The 19,842-nt window shown below is 38.8% G+C and overlaps 1 protein-coding gene across 1 annotated transcript in view; it reads right to left on the bottom strand.

The window, feature by feature from the left end:
- The window catches only part of LOC107585783 (protocadherin Fat 3-like), a 165,193-nt gene that overhangs the window by 15,977 nt on the left and 129,374 nt on the right, over positions 1–19,842 (bottom strand). The window contains exons 14-24 of the mRNA XM_016272930.1: positions 17,757–17,971; positions 17,528–17,665; positions 15,896–16,039; positions 14,733–14,930; positions 14,014–14,238; positions 11,585–12,161; positions 9,956–10,090; positions 9,658–9,815; positions 7,789–8,257; positions 5,860–6,013; positions 829–1,505 (exon numbers count right to left, since the gene is read on the bottom strand). Coding sequence (XP_016128416.1) covers positions 829–1,505; positions 5,860–6,013; positions 7,789–8,257; positions 9,658–9,815; positions 9,956–10,090; positions 11,585–12,161; positions 14,014–14,238; positions 14,733–14,930; positions 15,896–16,039; positions 17,528–17,665; positions 17,757–17,971 — 3,090 coding nt within the window. The remainder of the gene's footprint in view (positions 1–828; positions 1,506–5,859; positions 6,014–7,788; positions 8,258–9,657; positions 9,816–9,955; positions 10,091–11,584; positions 12,162–14,013; positions 14,239–14,732; positions 14,931–15,895; positions 16,040–17,527; positions 17,666–17,756; positions 17,972–19,842) is intronic.

Here is a 19,842-nt window from a genome sequence, read left to right as displayed (position 1 = left end):
GGCATCCAATGCGTGAGGTGTGTACGCGCTCTGGCGTAGTTTACGTTAATGGGTGTGTTGATATCCAGCCGAAGAGCAATCAACTACAACTTCAGGCGAGCAGGCTCAGATGTTGGGAATACGTGGAAAGTCACCACTCCCGAATGAGTTCGCGCGAGAGAACGTAATCTTTTAGTTTTAAGTCGGTTTGAACAATCCGGATAAGCGCAAGTAAGTACCATTTTGATTAGCCGTCGTACCTACAATGTTTGTGCACTGTGTAAACAATGAGTGACGTATATGCGTGAGAGATCACTTCCGGAGCTTGCGTAAACTACGCCAGAGCACGTACACACCTCACGCACCGGATGCCGTGCGCGCGCCCAAAGACAGTTGGACATAGTGGTGTATTAGAGGTAAAAATATTATATAAATACTGTTCGGTTTCTGGCACAAACCGATCGTTTCGTGTCTTAGGACATCAATGTGTCGTTACGAGCTGCAGGGTTTAAATTGGATTTGTCTGTGCATGTTTTGTTTACTCTCATAAATTTTGTTACCATTGCCATGCATTATACGACTGATAGACTGCAACGGTTAAAGTTAAAAATCATCATATGTGTTCTACTGAAGAAACAAAGTCACCTACATCTTGAATGCCCTGGGGGTAAGCAGATAAGCATCAAATTTTCATTTTTGGGTGAACTATCCCTTTAAGCTGTGCCCTATCTACAAATGGAAATTCTGGAGTGGATTCGGATACTTTGAGTAGTAACGGTCACTGCAATCCGCTTACATACTCTGATACGCACACAAACACAACATAGATATTACAGATCTCTCTCTCACCCTCCTCTTCCCAGGGACTCTTCCGTAGGGAATCACAATCAGACCGGCACGGTGAAATGGGCGGCAAATTCGGCGCCACGCTGCACACGACCACGCCCCTCCGGTTGGTCCCGCCCAGAATCCGTGGCGACTCTGACGGATGGAACGTGCTCATTTCCGTCAGCTCCGGGCCTCGGCCGTCCCCTGGCCATTTCTCCAGGGTTCCCCGAGAGTCTCCGGGAAAACACGGCGTGTACGCCATCGGCCGGACGGGAACCTGAGGCGGACAGACAGACAGACTTCCTTCCGTGTACAAGCTGATTGGCTCTCCGATGGCGCAGCGTAGTGGCGGATAGTGCCCACCGTTGGCTTTATGCAGCAGGGCGGCCGTAGCCGGATCCTGAACCATGGAAAGGTTATTCCGGGAATAGCTCTTCTGGAAGACCTTCTTCCGAAAGGCGATGAATAGGAGGATGAGAGTGAGGATGAGGAAGAGCACGATGGCGATTCCGATAAGCTCCTCCTTCCCGACGTAGGCGTGGCCAGCCTGCATATCCGGAACAAGCACGGGACGAACGGAGCAAGCGCTGCCCACGAAACCCGGCGTGCAGTTGCAGTAGAATGAGCCGAAAGTGTTGACGCACACGCCACCGTTCTCGCATAGCTCGCGTTCACACTCGTTCACGTCCTCTTCACAACTGCAGAGGAGAAATAAACACTCGCTGGTTACTGTGGCCCACTGGGTTTATACTGCATCAGTTTTGTGTCCTTGGCCTGCTGTAAAAATTTATTGTGACTCGGCAGAAATGCATCAGTCTATAAAAAAAACTGACATTGTGTCTGAAAGCGGGCATGATGGGATACGTTTACAGCCTAAAGTAATCCGTCTGTCTACAATGAAAGTGAAAAAGCTGGGAGACACCACACAATAACAGCCAATCAGAATATTTTTTATGAGAAATTTGGAGCTGGGAGATTTCATGAAAACCAAGCAAACGACTTTTGTTTTCAGCCATTTCTGGGAGCTAATCATCATGTTTCAAAGAGCTATTAAAGACAATGTGAAATCGAATGTGACCTTGTTTACTTACATAATAAATATTGCTGGGATTTTTCATAAAATTTTTATCAAAATGCAACTTTCACTGCTTTATAAGTTTAGAGGCAACCAAGGCCACACGGCCTTGAAATACTGTATATTTTAAATATAATATATTAAATATATATATATTTTTTTATATAAATATTATATTCATATAGTATTTAATATATGATTAAATTATATAATAAATTGTGGTCGCCATCTGACTTGGCATATCAATTGTCTGGAGATGCTGGCCGTATTTCAAGCATTGAAACACTTTCTCCCAGACCTCAGGAGGTCTCCATGTGTTGGTGCGCACCGACAACACAGCGGTGGTCGCTTACATCAACCACCAGGGGGGTCTGCGCTCACACCGTTTGTACAAATTGGCACACCAGATCCTTGTGTGGTCTCAGGAGAGACTCCTCTCGCTGAGAGCGGTGCACATTCCTGGGCATCTCAATGTGGTAGCAGACATCCTGTCGAGGCAGGGGCCGAGGCCCGGGGAATGGATGCTTCACCCCGAGCTGGTGAAGCAGATATGGAATATTTTTGGCCAGGCTCAGGTGGACTTGTTTGCGACACAGAAGACATCGCAATGTCCCCTCTGGTGCTCTCTGATTTATCCAGCTCCACTGGGGCTGGATGCCATGGTACAGGCGTGGTCGAGGCTTCGTCTGTACACCTTTCCCACGATCGCTCTGCTCCCAGGAGTTCTGGAGAGAGTGCGCCAGGACGGAGTCCGCTTACTGTTAGTAGCCCCGTTCTGGCCGGGCCAAGTATGGTTCTCGGACCTGATTTCCCTTCTCGATGGTTCTCCATGGGAGATTCCCGTCAGGAGGGACCTCCTCTCGCAGGCGGAGGGCACGATATTTCACCCCCGCCCGGAGCTGTGGAAGTTATGGCTGTGGCCCCTGAGGGGGCACAGCTAGTAGCTTCCGGTCTCTCGACTGAGGTTGTTGAGACCATCCTCCAATCCAGAGCTCCCTCCACGAGGAAACTGTACGCTTGGAAGTGGAAACTTTTCACTTCCTGGTGTAAAGACCGCCAGCTCGACCCAGCTAACTGCCCAGTCGGTACAGTACTTGAGTTCCTGCAGGCCCGTTTCTCTACAGGATTAACCCACTCCACCCTGAAGGTCTACGTGGCGGCCATTGCGGCCTACCACACCCCTTTCGGTGGCAACTCAGTGGGGAGACACCCCCTGGTTACACGTTTCCACCGCGGGGCGCTGAGGCTGAGGCCTCGGGTACGATCTCGTGTCCCTACATGGGACCTAGCAGTGGTGCTAGAAGCTCTCTGTAAGCCTCCATTCGAATCTATCAAAGAGATTTCTGATCGCCATCTTACGATAAAGACTACCTTTCTTCTGGCAATATATCTTCTCTTAAGAGAGTTGGGGATTTACAGGCCCTTTCTGTGGCCCCTTCCTATCTTGACTTTGCGCCCGGTCTGGCCAAAGCATTTCTGTACCCTCGTGTGGGGTATGTCCCAAAAGTGCCCTCATCCGTACCGCAGCCCATCGTACTTCAGGCCTTCAGTCCTCCTCCCTTCAGGGAACCAGACCAGCAGAAGCTTAATTGTATGTGTCCAGTGCGATCACTGGATGCATACATCCACAGAGCTGCCCTGTGGAGGAGGGCGGACCAGTTGCTTGTGTGCTACGGTCCCCCTAAAAGAGGTCTTCCAGCAACTAAACAAACCCTCAGTTGGTGGATAGTGGATGCCATCTCCATCTGTTATGAGTCCTCTGATCTCCCCTCACCGTTAGGGGTCAAGGCTCACTCGACTTGAAGTGTGGCAGCCTCTAAGGCTTTTTTAGCGGGTGTGCTTATGCAGGACATCTTCAACGCTGCGGGTTGGTCCACGCCCCTTACCTTTGTTAGGTTTTACGGTCTAGACATGCGAGCCACTCCTGGCTCTTCTGTTCTCTCACCCTAGCTGTGCAGTCTTCCACACTAGGCAGAGACTTGGAAGTCTGGCGGCGTGGGCATTCTCGTTCCCCTAGCATTTTCGACGCAGCTCAAGTTCCTGAAGAGGAACGTCTCAGGTTACGTATGCAACCCTGGTTCCTCGAGGGAACGAGACGCTGCGTCTCGGTGCCATACTTCCGGCGTCCCTGCCAGCGCTTGCTTCATTCCTAGAAGCTGACGCTGGCTCCGCCGCACGTGCTTTTATAGCTTCCTGGTCACGACGTCACCCGCCCGTGACGTTCCGTTCAGCTATTGGACTGATTTCACATGTGATTCAGAGTGTGGGTCGCAGAAGGCTTTCCCCTAGCGTTTTTGACGCAGCGTCTCGTGCCCTCGAGGAACCAGGGTTACATACGTAACCGGAGATGTTTTTATTCATTAGTTTATGTTTAGTTTTAGTTATATTAGTAACAAAACAAAGATGAGAAATGTTGAAATAAAATCATCTGAACTATCTGAAATAAAATAGGTTAATGTTTTATTTCCAATTGAACTTTTAGTTATATTTTAATCAATATTATTCACCTTTCATACACACACAGATACTCATATAGTGGTATTATTATAACACTATTATACTAATATATTAAACACATCATACTAATATTCCCTATAATGGCCCACAAATTTCATGTTGTCTACAAGGTACACATATACTATATAATTTATGAGAAGTGTGTGTGTGTGTCTCCCAGGTGTGACTAAAGACACGCTGCAGGTGTATGAAAGGCCATGTTGAAATCGTTCTGATGTCTATGTGTAGTTGCCTCAATAGTGCTAAACGACCAAATAAAAGTGTCTGCAGTCTGTAATGAACTACATTAGCATAAGCCAAGAGAGACTGCAGCAGTATAATCTTTTCTATGCAGAGAGAGGCTTGAAACGATCTTTAAAAAAGACTAATGCTGCTCTAACGTGGACAGATATGCTACCATCTCGTGGCCACAGATAGCGCTACATTTCCCTTCAGTGAAGACAACTGAGAAATGCATTACACCGACTGCATAGAAATGTACACGGAGGACATGCAAGTTTGAATATGTATGCAAACATGGCATGCAAGTCAGTGCTAAGCATGTGCCAGTTTTTCATGGTGCGCTGCCAACACAAACTGACTCGTGCAAATGTTTTAGAAAAGAACAGACGCTGGTTATTAAATTCTGTTGGCAACTCATAACTTTGGAAAGTTTAAGTTCATCTATCTAATTGACTATGTACGTCAAACACACACAGTGTCATCGTTTACAACTACACAAAAAAGAAAATCACATAATATTTGGATGCTTGTTGATTAACATAACACACATTTACAATAATATATATTTAATTATATATTAAAACGTTAAATATTACATATCTATCTATAGAGAGAAAGAATATAGACTTGTTAATATATGAAATATAATAATAATAATAAACGACAAGTCCAAACTGAATAAATTTAATTGATATATGCTAAAATGATTAACATGATCATACATTTAAATATAAATATACATATACCTCTGGATATCATTATCTATCTATAAAGAGAGTGAGAGAAAAAATATAAACTTGATAGGCTTAATATATGAAATATTAAAATAACATCATAATAGTAATAATAGTTATCATTATTACTATGAATGAGAATTGAAAAAATTTAAATTTATGTAAAATTATTACAATTAATTACATTTCCGCTACCATTATTTTGCTAATACAGTTTTATAACGAATTTCTATTTATACTTAAATATTGTATATTAAAAATAAAAAATAAATATATTTCTAAATATAAGTCTATATTCTCTATATAAATATTTTAGATGAATAGAATACAAATATATTTTATATTTATTCATTAATATATTTAAAAATGTATAATTGTACGTAATATTATTAATATTTTTTAAACAAATCATTAATCAGAAAATAAATACATTATTTAAAACATCATGTGGGATCAAAAACTGAATAACTAAAACCAAAATAGCTGAAAGGTTAGTAAACTGACGTTACGCCGGTGTATCCTCTCTTGCAGCTGCAGATGAAGGCGTTCCCGATGGGTTTACACACGCCGCCGTTCTGACACGGGTTTGGCATACAGACGCTGATCTCAGTCTCACAGCGCCCTCCGGTGTACAGAGCGCTGCAACTGCACGAATAACCTGAGAGAGAGAGAGAGAGAGAGAGAGAGAGAGAGACAGAGAGAGACTGTTTGTTCATGAACTGCAACACAATCGCGCAGACACACGCAGGTCTGAAATAGCGTGGAAAATGTCAGTGAGTAAACAGTGCGCTGGTTTTATCAGGTCTCCCCACAAAAACAAACACACACAAACACGTCTGCCAGACACTCCTGCACAAACGACCTTTACAAAGAGGAGGAGTACGGCAACACCGCAACTCCCACAACACACTGCTCCATTCATCAGAGCCAGTGAGAGAGAGACGAAGAGATGAGGAGAAGGGAAACAAGACTAGATTAGACGAAGAATGGAGAAAAACAGAAAAGAGGTCGAGACGGGACTAAAGAAGAAACTAAAAGAGGAGAAGAGACGAGACGAGGCGAAACAAGAAAAAGACAAGATGGTGATAACAGATGAGAGGAGAAGAAAACAAGAGATGAGAGGTCTAAAGGAGAAATAGACGAGAATTGACAAAGAGAGAAGAGAGAACTGAGAAGAGACTAGAGGAAAGAAGAAAGTAGTCAGCAAGAAAGGAGAGAAAGGAGGGAAGATGGATAAAAAGAGATGAGAAGAGACTAGATGAGATGAGAACTTGTGAGAAGAGAATAATAGATACGAAAACAATGACAGATGAGAAGAGATGTGGACGAAAGACACGATGAGAAATTCACTAAAAATGTTTTTTTTCTTGGTCTTATTAAGTATTCTAATTTGTTGAGATAGTGAATTGGTGGGTTTTTGTTAAATGTGAGCCAAAATCATCACAATTAAAAGAACCAAAGACTTAAACTACTTCAGTCTGTGTGCATTGAATTTATTTAATACACGAGTTTCACAATTTGAGTTGAATTACTGAAATAAATGAACTTTTCCACAACATTCTAATTTATTGAGATGCACCTGTAGATGAGACAATAAAAGAGACTAGAGGAGAACATAAATCGATGAGAAGAGAAAACACTAAATGAGAACAGAACAGAAGGGAAAAAAGCCAAGATTAGAAGGGAGGAAAAGAAAAAAGAAAAGACGACATGAGATGAGAATTGATTAGATGAAATGAATGAGACATTAATAGATAAGAAGAGACGAGAAGGGAAGCAAGACAAAATAGATGAGAAAAGTAATAGACGAGAAGAGAAGAGACTTGAATAATAGACGAGAAGGGGCAAAGAGAGAAGAGGAGAACAAAAGAGTAAAAAGATGAGAGGACATGAGACGAGATGCGAAAACGATACAAGAGGAAAGACAAGATTAGGAGAAAGGAGGTGAGACAAGAAGAGACGAGATTCGAGGAGAAAGTAATTGACGAGAAGAGACTAGGTGAAAACGTGGCATGAGAAGACAGTATGATGTGAAGAAAAGAGAAGGGGGACGACCAAAAGAGATGAGAAGAAATGCGAGAGAAAACACGAGGAGAGAACAGAAGATGGGATGAGATGTACTAGAGAGAATGTGGAAAGCAGGCGCTGATTTAATCATCACAACTGGTCATTTGGTCTCCATCAGACGCAGTAGATGTGAATTAGAGCTTCACTCGGCAGACAGAAGCTGAGCTGATTTGACTTAAGCCAGAACTGAGCAAAGCTTATTAACCAGAGTAATTACATCACAGAAGCATATTAACTGGAGAGTAACTGAAGCAACCTGGAGGATTAATTATAACATTAAGATGAATCATGGCACAATCCTAAAAGCAGACATTTCTGGAGAGTTAAGCAGGGTTTGGACACACACACACACACACACACACACACCTCCAGACGGCAGGCTGACGCAGGTGGCGCCGTTGAGGCAGGGCTGAGCGGCACACGCGTCCGGATAGAGAACGCATCCCAGCTTGAGATCCGTCAGTCCCACCACCTCCGCATACGGGCTGCGTTTGTTCTGCAGCGGGAGTTCGTTGTCATTCAGAACCACCGAGTCTAAACAGCCCTGAAAGCCGTTGGTGACCCGCAGACCCTTTCTTTCCGTCAAGCTACGGGTGTCCGGAGGCGACACCTGCGCTCCGAAATAAATGGACAAATCTGCTCCCAGAGGTCGGTATTTAGTCGTGGCCAGTCGCCGCTCCACGTACATGTAGTCTAGTGAAAGGCTGCTGTAGTTTCCTCGCAGCTCCAGGACCACGTGATGCCAGTTCCCGTCGTTGACCGGACGGCCGGAGATCCCGATGCTCCTGGGACTGTTGCCGCAATCCAACTGGAACCACAACTTTCCCTCCTCGATCTGTCAATCAAATGCAGATACAGTCTGTATTGAATCTGATGGATTACAAAAATCACTTTGTGAAATAATGGCATGCAAAGCAAACATATAGCAATTCCCTAAACCAGAGATCCTTAAACTTGTGTCATTCAAACTCCTTTTTACCTCAAATATTAACATACAACTTTTCGTCCCCCCCTGAGATTTTAAGCTAATTTTTCAATAATTTACCAACAGATTTGCACATTGGACATGGTACATTTATTGCAGGTTTTCATTTTGATGATTTAATTAATTATTAGCTTTTCATCAACACACAACCCTCGGCATTTCCTTCACACACCCCAGTTTGGAAAACTCTGCCTTAAATGAATTACTCTTACAAGTCTGTTCCTTTAATGAATAGTTCAAAGACTTATTTGGATCAGTCTAAAAAACGATTCTGTATAATTTAAAGCACTAGCAGAGTTTAAATGTAAGAATATGTAAGCAAATTTAAATGTATGAATATGTAAGCAAAACATGATAGCTAAAATATACCAAAATTAATCAGAATTGAATCAAATGTAATCAAACTGAGAGTTTGTGAATCAGAATAGAAACAAATCAGGAAAATTGTATCAATAACTTAGCTTCAACAATGTTTTTTTTTTTTTTACACAAAAGCTCCAAAACCATTTAAAAGATCCAACACTTTCTGCTAAATATTTAAAACAATATGTATTACTATTATTGTCATCATGTCATCAATAATGTAAAACAAATACTACAATACTGTATACTACTTCTAGATACATCTAGAATAAATCAATTTATTTACCACAAACAAATAAATCAATCTAGTCTGGTATATATATATATATATATATATAGATATAGATATAGATATATATATATTTAGAAATTATTTACTTTCTATCCAAAGAATCCTGAAAAAAATGTATCATGGTTTCCATTAAAACATTAATCAACACAACAGTTTTCAACATTAATAATAATAAAGGTTTCTTGAGCATCAAATCAGCATATTAGAATGATTTCTGCAGGATCATGTGATATTGAAGACTGGAGTAATGATGCTGAAAATACAGTTTTGATCACAGGAATAAATGACAGAGAAAAATATATTCAATCAAGAAAACAATTATTATTAACTTATTATAAAATTATTAACAATTATTATAAATGATCATAATGTTTCATATTACTGCTGTTTTACTATAGTTTAGATCAAGTAAATGCAGCCTTGGTGAGCAGCAAAGACTTCTTATAAAACATTTGAAAAAAATCTTTAAACTTTTGACTGGTAGTGTTCACGCCTAACCCTAAAGATTTCATAATGTCTTTTCACTTCCTTTCCATGTTAAAAAGTCATTAGAACAAAGTATATGAAGGCTATACGTGTGTTTTATGGTGTGTACCTTCAGCACGCTGCACGGATCTGTACGTGTGAACATAATGATTCCCTTGTTCTGCAGCGTTCTGATGCGGAGCGCTAACTTCATCTCTCCATTCCTCTCTCCATCCGTCACTCTGTACTTAATATAACTGTTACCAGAGAAGCTCAGAGAGGTGTGTCCTGAACAACACACACACACACACACACACACACACACAAACACAAAACATCAGTCACTAGAAAAGAAACGGCTCATATTTTAAGAAGGTGCCACATTATATATCACACATAAAGAGCTTTCATACAGGGTTATATGTTACCTGCACACTCTCCCAGTTTGCCCTGCGGACACTGGCACGTGTATGGCCCCCTGTTGCTGTCCGTTCCCACACACTGCATGTCACCGGGACATCTCATATCCGCACACACCTCCGACGGAGCAGAACAACTCCCGTCTGACAGAAAGAGAGGGAGAAATTACTACCGCAAAACAAACAGGCTCTGGTTATAGTGGTGTACTGTGATAATACTGACCACAAATATTTTTCCTAATTTCACTGATGTGTTTCTGTTCCTGCTGTTTATGAGTGCAAGGACGTGGCCCGTGTTCAAGAGTGTCATTGTGTAAGTGCATGTTTAATAGGCGGCTTATGTAAAGGCTTTTCACACTATGCTTAACCCTGGGTTAACGTCTTTTAAAGATGGGGTTTTAACCTTGTGTGCAGGAAAGTTTTACATGTGTAATTAAAACTGCTTTTGTATACAGTGAGAATCAACACAGTGTGAGAATGTCGTGGCGAGTTGTTTAGAAACTGCCTCATGATTCACTCATTAAATATTTATTCCAAAACATAGTTTTTTAAATTTTGTGATGGAAACGGTTTAATGGTTCACATAGTCAAACAGCACCATGTAACTGATGAAGAGACTCGTGGCAATATTTCCACACATTAACATAACAATAGTGTTCATAATTTTTTTCTTTGTGCAAAACCTGTGTTTACACATTTACATGAAGAAATCATGATTCATTAAATTTCCAATTTAAAACTATACTAAATGTATGATCTTGCAACTAAAATTGCACATATGCAATAAAAAAAATTTAAAAAGGCCTTAGAATCTTAAATTATGCCAAAATGTCTATTTCTAAATTGTTGTTAGAAACAAAATGACTAATGACAAAAGGATTATTTTCAAGTAACAAAAATTAAAAAGCTTGACTGGTTATATGTCAATGATAATGCATACAAAATGCACATTTATCAGCAGTATAATAAAGGTAAAAACTTTTTCTAAACACAAAAATTTATGTTAATTGTATTTGTGTATTTATTCACAACTTAAGGGCAATTATTGAATGAGACTCAATATTATAAACGCATATAAATATGTAAACATAAATGTTCATCAAAATTCCAAAAATGCCACGGGATAACTTAAAAGTATTTAAATAAATCAATTATTATTAATATATTCAAATACTCTAACTCCAACTTAAATTAAAATTAAAATCAAGATGTAAACTGACATATTCTGTTTTCCACCCCTTAATAACATACTTGTTGAAATGTCAAGAATTACAAATTTAATTGTGGTTAATTAAATATCAGTACAGTTTCTATAAAAAATTCTATTAAAATAAACAAATAAATTCTAATATTACAATTCTATTAATTAAATCGATAAATAAATTATATTCTTTAATGGTTCACATAGTCAAACATCACCATGTAACTGATGGAGAGACAAAAATTCTATTAGTTAAATATATGAATTAATAAACTATTTTTTTATTAATTAATTAATATATAATTACAGCAGAATTCATTTTGGATAAAAGCATCAAAATGTGCTGGAAAACAGGGGCTTTTGAATGAAAACTGTTGAGAACACCTGGTTTAAAATGATCCTGGGTCAACGATTTGTTCAGACACAGACACACTCACCGCTGCAAACGCATCGCGTGTTCCTGTGGAACTTGGGCGACACGAAGCTGGTTTTGGTGGAGCTGTATGTGAGCAGACTGTGCGAGTCCAGCGTGATGGTTTGTTCACACTGGGCCTCCCTGCAGTCCAGACCCGAGCAGTTCTTATCCAGCACAGCTGAGACTCTCAGAACCTGGTCCAGCTGCCGGCGCGCCGAGCTCAGCTTCTGTGTCACCAGCGCCGCCTTGTAGAACCCGCCGCCTTCCGCTGTCTCCACGGCAACCAGCAGATCCAGCTGCCCCGTGGACTCCACCGGCTGCACACTGAGCACGTGCAGAGCGTCGGGCCGCGGCGTTGCCATCACACTGGACAGGACGCGTCTGACCGATGGGAGGTGACGGGACACGAAGTCGTGAGGGGAGACGCGGTCGAAACGGATGGTCACGGCATCGTGGAGCATCTCAGCCGAGGCCTGCTCTACATGCACGCTCACCGGCACGTTCACAGTGAAGCGGCCGTCTGTTACTGTAGCGTTGAAGCTGTAGCGGCCCGCGTCCAAGCCGCTCAGAGCGATGATGCGACCGTCTCGAGGACTCACCTGCGAGAGAAAAAGATGGACACGTCAAAAAACACAATAAGATTTCACAAAAATTTAGATTCACCCTGTGAACTCAAAATGTGAGTTTTGTTGATTTTTGATAATGTCTGATAGAATAAAATAAATTAACTAAACAAAGTAAAATGCAATTTATTAAATATTTTAGTAACAATTCACCAAAACTAAATTTTATTCTAAATGTATACAATTTTACAAGAACTACAGTATATCTATATATATATATATATATATATATACAGTGGGGCAAAAAAGTATTTAGTCAGCCACCAATTGTGCAAGTTCTCCCACTTAAAAAGATGAGAGAGGCCTGTAATTTTCATCATAGGTATACCTCAACTATGAGAGACAAAATGAGAAAAAAAATCCAGAAAATCACATTGTAGGATTTTTTAAGAATTAATTGGTAAATTCCTCTGTAAAATAAGTATTTGGTCACTTACAAACAAGCAAGATTTCTGGCTCTCACAGACCTGTAACTTCTTCTTTAAGAGGCTCCTCTGTCCTCCACTGGTTACCTGTATTAATGGCATCTGTTTGAACTCGTTATCAGTATAAAAGACACCTGTCCACAACCTCAAACAGTCACACTCCAAACTCCACCATGGCCAAGACCAAAGAGCTGTCAAAGGACACCACAAACAAAATTGTAGACCTGCACCAGGCTGAGAAGACTGAATCTGCAATAGGTAAGCAGCTTAGTGTGAAGAAATCTATATATATATATATATATATATAAACAAACATATAATTTATCAATTTGCAATTAATATTCATTGTAAAATTAAACTTCTAAAAATGTACATTTATTTTAAATTTAAGTCCAAACTTTGCATGCATGTAAATTAATTAATATTAATTAATAATAATTAATATTTCTCATTGTTAAAACATCATCAACAACAACAACAAAAACATTTAAATAGTATGTTGAAAAGGTTGAAATTAGAGAAAATTGTGCATATGAATGAATTACGATTAAAACTATGAAAAATGCATGAACTTCAAAGAAGCTAAAGTTTATGGTAGTTTTGATTTGAAAGTATTTTTTGGTTTTGCATAATCCCCATCAATCCCATCGCTTCAGTTTCATTCACTATCATTCAAAAATGTAAAAAAATAAAGAATGAGTAGTCATGTTCAAAATGTCATAAAAAATATTAACAATTCTATTTTAGACAAAAACAAGTTATTAATTATATTTCTTTGAATCTCAAACTGCCTCAAAGTGAATAATTGCATTATTATTTGCGACCCTGGACCACAAAAGCAGTCATAAGGGTCATTTTTTTAAATTGAGCTTTCCATTGATGTATGGTTTGTTAGGATAGGACAATATTTGGCCGAGATACAACTATTTGCAAATCTGGAATCTGAGGGTGCAAAAAATAAATAAATAAATAAATAAATAAAGATAAAATCATCTTTAAAGTTGTCCAAATGAAGTACTTAGCATTGCACATTACTAATCAAAAATTAAGTTTTAATATATTTACAGTAGGAAATTTACAAAATGTCTTTATGGAACATGATCTATATCCTAATGATTTTTGGCATAAGAGAAAAATCAATAATTTTGACCCATACAATGTTTTGTTGGCTATTGCTATAAATATACCTGTGCAACTTAAGAATGGTTTTGTGGTCCACAGTCACATTTGATTAATAAATGTATTAACTAATTCATAATAATAATTCAATGATAATAATAACTGAATGGTAATTGTTGTAGGGGTTTTGTGGACTTCAATTTGGACTCAATCTAAACTGTGAAAATATGAATGTGATGCATGCATAACGGAAACACAAACCAATGGATCACACACTCATATACCTTGAACAGGCTGCTCTGCTGGTGTGTGTGTCCGTAGGTAAGTATATCAAAGGCATCTTGGTCTGTGGCGTGGATCTGACCGATCACACCTCCTGGAAACTCGTCCTCCATGGTTACGATGTGCACATGTAAAGGTGATGCCACTGGCTTGTGTACGCTCTCCTCTATCACACGCACCAACACGGTCGCCATCGACGACAGGGGCGGCCTGCCCGAATCACTGGCCTATGGGGTGAAACAGCGGACAGTGATTGGCTGAAGCAAGCGTCAATCACAACCACAGAAATATTACTTGTATTTAATCTAAATTCTACATTTAAATAAAATGTGTCAGTTTCCCCAAAAATGTCTTGTCTTTTTAATACTGATAATCAGAAATGTTTCTTGAGCAGCAAATCAGGATATTAGAATGATTTCTGAAAGATCATGTGACACTGAAGACTGGAGTAATGATGCTGAAAATTCAGCTTTGCATCACAGGAATCAATTACATTTTAACATATATTCAAAAAGAAAAGAGTGATTTAAAATTGTAATAATATCTAACAATATCACTGCTTTTTTCTGTATTTTTCATGAAATAAATTCAGTCTTGGTGAGCATAAGAGACTTTCAAACATATAAAAAAATCGTACTAACCCCAAACGTTTGATTTTTGGTAGTGTATAAATGCAATTTAATTAACTTTTTACAAATTTTGGTCCAGAATTCCTCTTTACCTGTATGTGAATGGCATAATCTGTGCCCTCGGACCTACGAAACACCTTGTTAGATGTCAGCAGCCCCTCTCTATCCAGTTTAAACCACGCCCCCTCATTTCCTGATAGGATGTGGAAATGAAAAGGCGGCCCGTTGTGGCTCGCATCCTTATCGATGACAGACAGCTGTAGGACACTTGTTCCCAAAGGCTTGTTTTCCTGTTAATGAGTAAAGCTCACATTAAAGGTGGGGTAAGTGATTTTTCAAAAACGCTTTAGAAAACTGATTCGGGCCGAATAGCAAAACAAACTTGTAGCCAATCAGCAGTAAGGGGCGTGTCTACTCATGATGTGGAGGAGAGAGCGTTCAGTGCACGGGACGGACATTAGCCGAGCCGAGCGACAGAAAGATAGAGATGCCGAGGTTGCTTTGTTTCTTCTCGATAGGTGAGTAACACCGTGTCAGCACCGCAACAGCTAATGTCTGTCTAGTACACTGGACGTGACAAAGCGACCATTGAAAATCATTTAAAATTTGTGTCAATACGTCATAAATAGAAGGCAGCAGCAGTTTTCTGTCGGGAATTTGTTGTGTCGTGCCGCACCGCATCCAGTGTAGACCTTAGATATGTATATATATCTATGCTGTAGACAGCATCACTGATTATAATGAGTTCTATAGTGCCGAGGTTGCTTTGTTTCTTCTCGATAGGTGAGTAACACCGTGTCTGCGCCACAACAGCTAAAGTCTGTCTAATACACTGGACGCGACAAAGCGACCGTTGAAAATCATTCGAAATTTGTGTCAATACGTCATAAATAGAACGCAGCAGCAGTTTTCTGTCGGGGATTTGTCATGCCACGCCGCATCCAGTGTAGACAGCATCACTGATTATAATGAGTTCTATAGTATTTAGTCGCACCGCACTGTTCGCGTCCGGTGTAGACACGGTGTAACATTGGTTTTGCTTTGTTTCACAGAACTAATCATTGCCTGAGTTGCGTACGTATGTGTGCGGCGGAGCTATAAAAATAGAGGCGAGACCCTTTTGGGGTAGGGGCGTGTTTGTTTTGGTGATTTCAAATGTCAACATTGGCTACCAGAAATTGCTTACCCCACCTTTAAACTGCAGGAATTACTTGAACGTGATTGGCTGATTTACCTGTCACTCATTATATCGCACCTGTATAACAGCAGTGTGATTGGCTGGAGTGAAGGAGGGTGGGTTGTCGTTGACGTCAGAGATGTCGATGTTGACCTGAACGGTTGAGGACATCGCAGGCGTCCCGCTGTCAAGAGCTCTGACGGACAACGAGTAACCAGCCATCTACAGATACAGAGAGAACGGTTTAAAACTTACAGAATAAGAGATGAAAAGAAAGTACAAAGTAAAGAGACGAACACACATCTATATATTCTCTTTCACTCTGACTGTGTCATAAATAGTTCATGACAGGCTGACGGATGATCTGAAGCTCCATACATACAGACACACAATCTAGGTTTGGAACTCCTTGCTGTCAGTTTCTCTTCTTTTTGCTATTTTTCATCTGATTTTCTTCTCTGTTCATTTGAAAACACTGACATGTGTGGCATTTTATTTCATTTTTAAACTCCACTTATAATGTTAAGCACTATTCAGAAGGGATTCATTTTCTAAATGAATCATTATTTTCTCTTTTGTTGAATCTTAGTTACAATTAATTGACTTTATAGAGGAGTTACACTGAAAGTTTAAAGAGTATGTCTACATCATTCATCAAAGTCTTATTTCAAAAGAGCCTGGAAATGATCTGACCCCTTTTAACCATCTATAATTGAACAGACAACAATGGCTTCATTAAGCTAATTGACTTGGGAGTGAAAAGGAGAGTCTGCATGTAATCTAAGGAAACTTTAGCACCATCTAGTGGTTACAGTTATATAACATCATGTACCACTATCCATTCCAAATCCAAACCAAGACAGATTTTTTTAATGTTTAAAATAAATAAATAAAAGAGTATAAAAAAAACTACATTTGGTTTCAGTAATTTTGTTTTTAAAGAAATTAATACTTTATTCAGCAAGCATTATACTGATCACTGATCAAGTGACAGTAAAGACATTTACAAAAATGTGAAATAAATGCAGTTTTTATGTTCCTTTTATATAAAAAAAGTATCAAATAAGAAATAAAGACTGAAATAATACTTCAGAGAATTAAATCAAAATGTACAGAATTTATAAATAAAATACAAGTGTTATTTTAAACTGTAATAACATTTCATAACTATTTACTGCATTTTTTTTAATTAAAAAATGCTAAAGGACTTGATTCAAAAACTAAAAAAAAAAAAATCTTATAAATTCCAAACTTTTAAATGAAGTTAAAAAATTATATTTTATATATATATATATATATATTCTATTTTTATTTTCATATTAACATTTTTTTTAATGAACTCACTTAACCAGTGATCAACGCATATGCTTTACTAAAGCAAATTCCAAAATCATAATCTCCAAGGTTTTTTATTTTTTTTAATCTATTATGAAGCGGTTTCACAGGTGTAATACTATTATTTTAATCTCTTACACATGGAGAATCTTTCATATTAAATGAAACACTATGACACTGTGTCTGTTATTAAAGGCTTTCCTGTGTGGATGCCTGCCGTGAATGATTTGATTTCTTCTTCTCTTCAGCTGTTCCCTGATCAGTGTCATTTAAAATAAAGTCTTTGTGGGGATTTTGTCCTATTTGATGCCTTTCTTTCTCTGTCACTCGGTTGTCATAGTAACGGTCGCCGTGGCGACGTCCCACATTCCTCACCGTTTCTCGATCCAGCTGCTTGTTGACTTTGATCTGGCCTGTGATTGGCTCGATAAAGAACTGGTTCTCTCGGTCGCCGCTGACGATGGAATACAGGACGTCGGCGTTTGCTTGGCTGTCGACATCTTCCGCGGTCACCTAGGTGATTGCGACAAATCACCAAATTATAATGTGGATCTCAAAGACACAAAAATAAGACGTACTGTCTGTGAATTTCATGAGTGGTTACCTTGACAACGGTGTCTCCTATGTTAGCATCCTCGCTGATGGACAAGCTGTAGGCATCGCGGCTGAACATGGGGGCATTGTCATTGACGTCTGTCAGGTTGATGTTCACCATGGTAACAGCACTAAGGGGCTGAGTCCCGCCATCAGTTGCTTCCACCGTAAGGAAATAATCCTTGCAGTACTCAAAGTCCAGCGGTCGAGATACGGAGATGGCCCCTGTACGTGGCACAATATACAAATCTTGTTATAGAGTGAATCTATGGGATATATTTTATAAGTCATAAATATATAAATAAAAATACAAATAACTAATACCAACATTTTTATACTTTACACTTATATCATAGGCACATTCAAACATTTAATTTGATAATATCCAGGCATCATACAAACTTTTGATAATTTTTGGCCATCATAGGTGCATTGAAATATGTGTTGGAGGTAACACATTACAAGTAACGTGAGTTATGTAATCAGATTACTTTTTCAAGTTACCTAGTAAATTAATGTAACATTACTTTTACAACGAAATATCAGTTCAAAAAAAATAATGCAAGTTACTTTGTTTTCCCATTTATTCACTGATATCTCTTCTGTTCCTGTGTTGAGAGAAATTGGGAGTGAAGAGGTACTTCCTTCAGCCTGAGGCTTATTAACATCACTTTTGGTGTGAAAGGACCTTTACAATTGCCAAAAATATAACTTTTGGGCTTTTTGTTATTAAAAAACAAATAAACAAGCCCAGCTCAGATGACAAAAAGTAACACAATTAGTTACTTTTTTATGGAGTAACGCAATATTGTAATGGATTACTTTTAAAAGTAACTTTTCCCAATACTAGAAGGTACTTTCAAATGTTCAATCCAAACATTTATTTATTTATTATTATTATTATTTTTTGCCATTATATGCACATAAATACCTGATTTGATTCATATATGTTTGGCCATTACATGCACCGGTGTTGGGGGTAACGTATTAGAAGTAACGTGAGTTACGTAATCAGATTACTTGTTTAAAGTTAACTAGTAATGTAACACATTACATTTAAATTTACAATTAAATATCTGAGTTACTTCTTCAAATAAATAACGCAAGTTACTTCGTTTTCCCATTTATTCACTGACAGCTCTCCTGTCCCTGTGTTGACAGAAATTGGGAGTGAAATGCAGAAGTACTTTCTTCAGCCTAATTTCATTTTTGGTGTGAAAGGGCCTTTACAGTTGGCAAAAAATAGAACTTTTGGGCATTTTGTTACTAAAAAACAAACAACCCACCTCAGCGCAGGTGAGAAAAAGTAACACAAAAGTGACATACTGCACTACTTTACATAAAAAGTAACACAATTAGTTACTTTTTATGGAGTAATGCAATATCGTAATGGATTACTTTTAAAAGTAACTTTCCCCAATACTAGAAGGCACATTCAAATGTTCAGTACAAATTTTTTTTGCCATTATTTGATACGTTTTGGCCATCATAGGTGCATACAACATTTTTGGAACATTAAAGCATTAAAGGAACATTCAAATGTTTAATTTTATATTTAAGCATCCGAGTTCATTGTTTTAGGCCATAACAGGTGCATTTAAACATTTTTGGTCATTGTAGGCAATTTAAACACTAAATTCAATCAATTTTGCCCATTAGAGGCATGTAGGAACATCTGATTTGAACGTTTTTGGCTATCATAGGTGGATTTTAAGAACATTTAGATGTTCAATTTGATCATTTTTGGCCACTATAGGCACGTATGAACAGGTTTTGGGCCATAGTAGGTGTGCTCAAAAATGTTAGACCTTGGTGGGCATATTGAATTAGACAATTAAATGCCCATTATAAGCATGTATGAATGTCTGATTTAATCATTTTGGGCTGTCATAGGTCCATTCAAACATTTTTTGTCATTTCTGGACGTCTGATTTAAACATTTTTGGGCATTATATATATATATATAGCTCTAAAATCGGCTCAAAATTTCAAACATGTTTGATCTCCGACGACGGGACGGAATCAAAGTCTGAAGCTAAAAAATCAGAGTCTGTGACCATCATGAACAGTTAAATGCTCTCCCCACTGTGCAATAA

The sequence above is a fragment of the Sinocyclocheilus grahami genome, unplaced genomic scaffold (assembly GCF_001515645.1).
Source record: "Sinocyclocheilus grahami isolate Dianchi unplaced genomic scaffold, SAMN03320097.WGS_v1.1 scaffold74.1, whole genome shotgun sequence".
Taxonomy (NCBI): Eukaryota; Metazoa; Chordata; class Actinopteri; order Cypriniformes; family Cyprinidae; genus Sinocyclocheilus; species Sinocyclocheilus grahami.
Note: the sequence above shows the minus strand (reverse complement) of the source record. Positions and strands in the feature narration are given on the sequence as shown.